Here is a 7875-nt window from a genome sequence, read left to right as displayed (position 1 = left end):
ACTGCTGACAATTCCCAGACTCCAAGACGCTGGTGTCGAGTCATTTTCGGGTGAGAACACCTACACAACACACGAACTCAACACCACTGAGGAAGATTCCTCCACTACTTCAACCTTATCACCAGGGCTTGGTCGGGAACCGATTTTCTTAGGGACAAACCTGACCTGGTCCAGAATACTCACAGAAACTCCTCGAGGAGTTACCGCATCAATGGGGACTATTCTGGGCTGCCAAATGCTCTTGTGGAATGCTATCCGCACCTATGTGGAAGAATGATGTACACGTGTTGATGACAACAGCAGAATTCTGAGGACATTCGGGGTAACTAATGTAACTTTTCGTAGACTTCTATCCAGATTCATGTGCATATTGTAGCTTTGGTAACTCCTGAACTCAGCTGAGGAAAGCAAACTCATCCGTACATCTACTACTACTACTACTACTACTACTACTACTACTACTACTACTACGAGCCCGAGCACCCTCTCACCTCACAAGCTCCTATATCAATACCTGCAAGCTGAGCCATGTACCTATGGAATATACACAATAAATGGTGAAATACTGTGTATCATCAGTGAAATGTGAAACACTATATATCATACGAGAAAGACCGTTCTGAATGCGGTTCACGCTCTCGTCCACCAAACGTGAGGGCAACTCGACTACCATTTGTTTTCGTAGCCGCGGACTTCAACAGATGTCGAATAGCATATTACAGCGGCTGATGGCGGCTCCATACGCAGGTACTTTGAGATAACTGTAGGACGATTACAGATGATGATAATAATGGTTATAACTCAAAAGTATGCTTGGTTTTGGTGAGATGATTTTAGAGCATTTTCAGGCAGTCGTGTTGACACGTGATGAGCTTCACCCAGACTGTCACTATTCGAGACCACCATTATATTATACCACTCCTCCTTCTCCACTTCTCATCGCATACTACTACCATCTTCCGCTTGCGCTTCACACACGTCTCCGTTTGACGGCTGGTGGGGATCCTGCTTTCCATGGGAATTGCAGGTAGATTAGTAGTTGTGATATATCATGATACACAATAATAATGATATTAGGAATTCACCTGTGAGATGAAAGAACACTAATGAAAAACATATTTCACGACTACTGCATATCACTACGAATATCGCGTTTTTCACAGAGTATTACACCACTTCACGTAAAACTGGTCGTGAAACTCCACACTGTCTTCGTATATACATATACTACTACGCATATAATTATCACATATTCAAACAACAACTCACCTCAGTAGACAGATGCCTCACGATCGCCTTCCAGCTGAGACCGTCACTGAATGCTTATTATACGCTGTATGTCCTATTGTATTGGACATGGGCATTTTGATGGGGAATCCTTCTACGTTGCGTACATGTCCTATGGAAACTTTGAGGGCCGACACTTCGATATCGTTGGTGGCAGCCCTTCCTATACGGCATGAGAAGCAGTCTATCCAGAGCTCAAGGACATGTTCTTTGTGATAGTCGGGTGAAGCGGGAGATAGAGAGGGAACGGGAATTCCCCTATCACTACAGGGGTTTTGGATTCAGAGTCCCCATTGAGCCGTAGGGGAGGACTGCCAGTCATCAGCTGTGTGGCCGAGCACGAGACCCGATAAGGCGAAGTAAACATAGAAAATAACGAAACTAAGCGAAACTTCCACATGTTGCCGGTCGCGCGCAGGGACTCAGGTCCAGAAGGCTCACTGGTCGTAGAGAATGTTTACATAACGCGGGCTATGCGCCGACTATGGTCGTATATCCAACTACTATGGAAGTCAACAACTGCTAGTTGTACCTCTAACTCTTACCGTTTCCTCAGACAGCGATCTGGCTCGAGGCTGGGATCGGAGTGGACGTTATGCGCAGATTTTAGCGCGCGCCCAGAAATTCGTCTACGTTAGAAATCATCAAGGTGTCCGATAGAGCTTTTGTCGAACTCGGGGGCGTCTTCGGGGGAGAGGTATGCAATGACGTGCTCACTGGGTGAACATGAGGAGCACTCCAAGGATGTTCCGGTGGGGAGGACTCTGCGGTATGCTCAGTAAGTACTTTTCGCCCGCCCAACGGCGTTCTTGGGATCACTTTTGAGGAGAGCTCCCGTCGCGCGCTCACTCGAGGGCTCCTTATGGGCACCGACAGATCTTGAGCCGAGCTGAAAATAAAGTCAAAAATTTACTGCGCCCGCCGGGAGTCGAACCCGGGACACAAGCATGGGAAGCTTGTATGATACCGTTACACTACGAGCGCTGTTGATAGGACTAGCAGAACGAAATGCACCTTGTTTCAGATTCACACAAAAAAAATAGTATCGTTTATCAGACGATATTATAGGCGAATCATTCTCATTGGCCTGAGAGTGATGGGATGTGCATGGGGAGCTTCCATTGGCAGTTCGGTATAGCTTGAAAACTGTAGTGTTAGGAGACGGACTTTGCTCGCACGAATCATAGGCAAACATCCTATCCAATCGCACTTTCTCAAAGCTTACCTGCCTCTTAGTCGGATAAGCTCTGTTGGTCCTCAAGACGTGCCTCCTTGCCCGCCTGAAGATCATCGTGGCCTGTCTAACCTCGAGCGAAATGGATCTACTTCGAGCGTGGCGGTGAAGGTGATATTTCCATATTGTCTATTTGGGAAATGGGTCAATCTATCGCTGTTTCTTGCGTGATTTTGCATTGCCCGGTATTTTTGATGTCATAGCTCGAAATGCTCAAGTTGAGCACACCACCTTATTGTCGTAGTCCTTAATCAAAGGCTTTCGAGATGAAACATGTTCACATCGAGTGGTGATACTAGTTGATAGTGACTCTTTCCTTGATATTCATCATTCCCAGTAGGTTAGTCAGCAGAGCACTCGCGTGGGAAACCTGTGGTACCAGGTTCGAGTCCCGCATGTGGTGCTGCTCCATTTGAAGCATTTGGTGATTGCGTTTCGCACAGGGGAGGGAACCTCATTTATAGTGGTTAGTTAGGTTTTGTGTTTCAATCATGCCCGAGGATCGGCAAGACTATGATGCAGTTATCGTGGGAGCCGGCATCGCTGGTCTGAACTGCGCCAAACACCTCCGAGCCGCTGGCCTATCGACGATAGTCCTCGAGGCTAGCTTCCATATTGGCGGTCGATGCAGGTAGTAGTATTAGTAGTAGTAGTAGTAGTAGTAGTAGTAGTAGTGGTAGTGGTAATAGTAGTAGTAGTAGTAGTAGTAGTAGTAGTAGTAGTAGTAGTAGTAGTAGTAGTAGTAGCCATTTTGGAGTATTAATGGCGCCTCACTACTAGTAGTAGCAGTAACACTCCTCGAATATGCAGAACATAGGTATCCTACTACCTCTGTAGTAATCTACTAGTGTAATAGCCTCGCTCCTGCTAGCCTCAGTCGCTCTGTGTTAGCATCGCAAGATAGTTCCTCAGCCGTTGTGGTATCGGATAGTAATCAGCTTATCAGCATCTATTGAGGCCCTCCCCCTTGGGGAGCTACTCCGTTGAAACAGGAGTGGTATCCAAACTGTCGCCTTGGTCTTTTTTTCTCAGTGGACTTGTATTTGTCTTAGAACCTTGCATGAGAGCGATATGAAAGCCCCGAATTCCCATGGTTGGTGGATGTACACCGAAGGGAGTATCGGCCGAGGCGATGCTGCCCACTTCGATGTTGGTGAGTAGTTGAGGAGGGAGCGTATAAGTAGTTATTATACCTACAGTGTGAACCAAACAGTTATGTATATCGTAACGCTTCTAAAACGTTGGTGTCATCAATCGATTCACATTGTTATCATGTTGATATTACTCAAAGTTGACTTTCGACAAACTCCCTAAAATTGAAGGCTAAGCTGAAAATACTACTACTTTGCATAACTCTTACTCGCTTGTGAGAAGTGCTGATTTTTTTTGCCAATTCGCACGGGGAAGAACATGCGCCTCTTACAGTGTTGTGCGGTTTTTACAAGGTGCTGAGTTCATTCACGGCGACGGTACGAGCCTTTACAAAATGGCTAAGGAAAAGGGATGGAATTTGCACAAGGTCTATTCGTATGTCCAGTCGCCTTTGATGGTAATGTCTTTTTTCAGCTGTTCACGTGGGCACAGGGTGATGGTGGTCCTAATGACGAGATGGTCAACGGCGGCGCTGGTTACTACTACGTGGATGGAAATCTGTATCGTTTCGATGAGGTAGTGTTGGAAAATATGCATATGCTCGACCACATGTGGTGGTGATAAAATTGATAATTGATTTTTTCTGGTTTGTCTACATTTTCGGAGGCGGTTTCACATATAAGCTTCTAGGAAATTCGTGAGCTCAGTTGAGGAAAGCGATCGTATTTTCCAACACTAGTAGTAAGAATTTTGTTCATTATTGGATCTTATAGTTCATAACTGCCGTAGTTAGATTTCGGGGGTAATAAGGTGGTCACTAAGGAGCCTATACGCCCTTCCGCGGGGAGCCTATCTCCCAGAGCGAATTAGCGTGTAAGTCGTATTGGTTGAGAGCGCCGATTTTTTTTCATAACAAAAAAATTTGAAGAATTTACACAGTGCTACTTGCATATAAATTCCACTCTGGTTTTTCGCGACTACTGTAGTTACCCCCGGACTTTCGGGAAACCCACGAGGTTCTGTCGGGCATGGCAAAGGAGTACCCAGTGGCTGGCAAGGAGGATATGGAGACGATTTTGAGATCGAGAGGAATCTCAGATCGTTCGGAGAGACTGGTCCAGGCTGGTTACGGCAACACTGCCGGCGGGGCATTTAGAGTACTCAGTTGGCGGGCGAACTGTGAAGCGGTAGGTCTGGGGTTCGATTCCTTGGGAGCGCATTTTTGGATTTTTAGGAGCATTTTTATGAGCGCGATGATGGCGAGCACGACTTTCAAATAGAGCAAGGATTTGGTGATGCTGTTGTTGGTGAACTTGAGAAGGACGCTGGGGAGGTACGTAGCTGGTTGTGTAGGGGGAAATATGCACATGGTCAACTACATGTGTTGGTGAAAATTCTGGGAGGGAATTCTTATTGGTTTCTGTTCGTGGGTAATATGAACATGGTCAACTACATGTGTTGGTGAAAATCCTGAGAGAAAATTCTTATTGGTTTCTGTTCGTGGGTAATATGAACATGGTCAACTACATGTGTTGGTGAAAATTCTGAGAGGAAATTCTTATTGGTTTCTGTTCGTGGGTAATATGAACATGGTCAACTACATGTGTTGGTGGAAATTCTGAGAGGAAATTCTTATTGGTTTCTGTTCGTGGGAAATATGAACATGGTCAACTACATGTGTTGGTGACAATATGAAAATTCTGGGATGAAATTTTGAAAAATTCTCGTTGGTTTCTGAGCACTTCTACCCGAATTTTATATCTAATTAGCTTTGGAAACTCCTGAGATCAGCTGAGGAAAACAAACGAATATTCCAACACTGTACGTGGAGTTGGTCGAATTCATGTACAGTGCTTAGTGCCAATTTGATATGCAAATGTGTATTATCTATTCCGGGATTAATGATAGTGAACAAGTGGTCGCTATCATAGTCTCGAAAAGTTACTTTTATCACATCACATGTTCATAGCAATGTTTATATTGTTTATGCGATATAGTTTCAGATCGATTCTTATTGGAGTTTTACCACCCTAGTGAAGTGAAAACTGGTGAAAAATATATTTCACGACTATTGCATATCACCGCGAATATCGCGTTTTTCACCGAGTATTACACCACTTCACGTAAAACGGGTAGTCGTGAAAGTCCATAAACACCGAAAAGTAGCGCACATTTTTCACATTTGCATATAAAATTCGCAAGCACTGTAGCAGGGGTATCTCGTGGTGTTGTAAACTGTAGGCCTGGGAATATGTGATGCCTTTTTTTCTGCGTTTGAGTGAGTAACCTGTCACCGCAAAAGTACAATTACAGTGTAAAACTCGAAGAAACAAAATGAAAAATTTATTCAAAATTAAATGAAAAGGATGACTAAAAGTAGATAGTACATATGCCCAGCGAGCCGTAAGGTCTTACGCGTGCACTAAGTCAGGTAAGGGTCCTTCACAGAGTTGCTAGCATCGAAATGGACAGCGACGGTATGGCATTAGTTCGGTGCTCCAACGGTCGGATGGTCAGAACACGACATGTTGTTATTTGTGTAAGTGGCGCGGGGATATGCACATGTGTTGGTGACAATATGAAAGTTCTGGGAGGAAATTCTTATTGGTTTCTGTACACTTCTAGTGAATTTGTGGGGAATATGAACATGGTCAACTACATGTGTTGGTGACAATATGAAAATTCTGGGAGAAAATTCTTGTTGATTTCTGTACACTTCTAGTGAATTTGTGAGGAATATGAACATGGTCAACTACATGTGTTGGTGACAATATAAAAAATTCTGGGAGGAAATTCTCATTGATTTCTGTACACTTCTAGTGAATTTGTGGGAAATATGAACATGGTCAACTACATGTGTTGGTGAAATTCTGGGAGGAAATTCTAGTATTGGTTTCTGTACACTTGTAGTGAATTTGTGGGAAATATGAACATGGTCAACTACGTGTGTTGGTGACAATATGAAAATTTTGAGAGGAAATTCTTATTGGTTTCTGTTCGTGGGAAACATGAACATGGTCAACTACATGTGTTGGTGACGATATGAAAATTCTGGGAGGAAATTCTTATTGGTTTCTGTACACTTCTAGTGAATTTGTGGGGAATATGAACATGGTCAACTACATGTGTTGGTGACAATATGAAAATTCTGGGAGGAAATTCTTGTTGGTTTCTGTACACTTCTAGTGAATTTGTGGGAAATATGAACATGGTCAACTACATGTGTTGGTGACAATATGAAAATTCTGGGGGGAAATTCTTATTGGTTTCTGTACACTTCTAGTGAATTTGTGGGAAATATGAACATGGTCAACTACGTGTGTTGGTGACAATATGAAAATTTTGAGAGGAAATTCTTATTGGTTTCTGTTCGTGGGAAACATGAACATGGTCAACTACATGTGTTGGTGACGATATGAAAATTCTGGGAGGAAATTCTTATTGGTTTCTGTACACTTCTAGTGAATTTGTGGGGAATATGAACATGGTTAACTACATGTGTTGGTGACGATATGAAAATTCTAGGAGGAAATTCTTATTGGTTTCTGTACACTTCTAGTGAATTTGTGGGAAATATGAACATGGTCAACTACATGTGTTGGTGACGATATGAAAATTTTGAGAGGAAATTCTTATTGGTTTCTGTTCGTGGGAAATATGAACATGGTCAACTACATGTGTTGGTGACAATATGTGAATTCTGGGAGGAAATTCTTGTTGATTTCTGTACACTTCCAGGGGAAAGCGAGCACCTTTTTGTAGGTACCTGTACCAGTTCTTCAGGGCAGCTACGGACCAGCTGAGAGCATAAGCATGATCCCACCCTTACCCGCGTGGAAGAGGAACGCCATACAGGATGTAAGATTGCTATTGTTGTGGTATGGTGATTGATTTATATATTTTACCGGTGAAATTTTAGTGAAGAAGAGACGGTCTCGAAAATTAACAATAAATATTCAAAAATGGCAATAGACATTTCGAGTGTGACACGTTGTGAAATTATTACGGTATAAGGGTGACACTGTGGGTAGCAAGATTGATATTTGTATGATATACGAGATTGACGATAAACGTTCACGATTGGCAATAAACGTCCACAATTGGCAATAAACGTTCACGATTGGCAATAAACGTTCAAGTTTGACAATAAACGTTCACAATTGGCTATAAACGTTCAAGTTTGACAATGAACGTTCACGATTGACAATAAACGTTCACAATTGGCAATAAACGTTCACGATTGGCAATAAACGTTCAAGTTT

General features: G+C 43.2%; 2 protein-coding genes and 1 non-coding gene across 3 annotated transcripts; 1 reads left to right on the top strand and 2 right to left on the bottom strand.

Moving 5' to 3' along the window:
• Nucleotides 1–108: 108 nt before the first annotated feature.
• Pmar_PMAR024343 (hypothetical protein) lies at nt 109–261 on the bottom strand (the record flags this gene model as incomplete). The annotated part of the gene is made up of 1 exon (XM_002769260.1): nt 109–261. A coding segment is annotated over one exon (153 nt), but the record flags the coding sequence as incomplete, so codon positions are not given.
• Nucleotides 262–2200: 1939 nt separating this feature from the next.
• On the bottom strand, nt 2201–2271 carry Pmar_PMAR024342. Its single transcript has one exon. It is a non-coding gene; the product is annotated as a tRNA-Gly (tRNA).
• A 741-nt stretch (nt 2272–3012) lies between these two features.
• Pmar_PMAR024341 (hypothetical protein) lies at nt 3013–7723 on the top strand (the record flags this gene model as incomplete). The annotated part of the gene is made up of 8 exons (XM_002769259.1): nt 3013–3152; nt 3574–3674; nt 3967–4040; nt 4088–4189; nt 4600–4800; nt 4848–4946; nt 7376–7471; nt 7628–7723. 8 exons carry the CDS (start codon nt 3013–3015, stop codon nt 7721–7723), a joined length of 909 nt encoding a protein of 302 aa, XP_002769305.1.
• Nucleotides 7724–7875: the final 152 nt, after the last annotated feature.

Source organism: Perkinsus marinus (assembly GCF_000006405.1).
Source record: "Perkinsus marinus ATCC 50983 genomic scaffold scf_1104296966216, whole genome shotgun sequence".
Taxonomy (NCBI): Eukaryota; Perkinsozoa; order Perkinsida; family Perkinsidae; genus Perkinsus; species Perkinsus marinus.
Note: the sequence above shows the minus strand (reverse complement) of the source record. Positions and strands in the feature narration are given on the sequence as shown.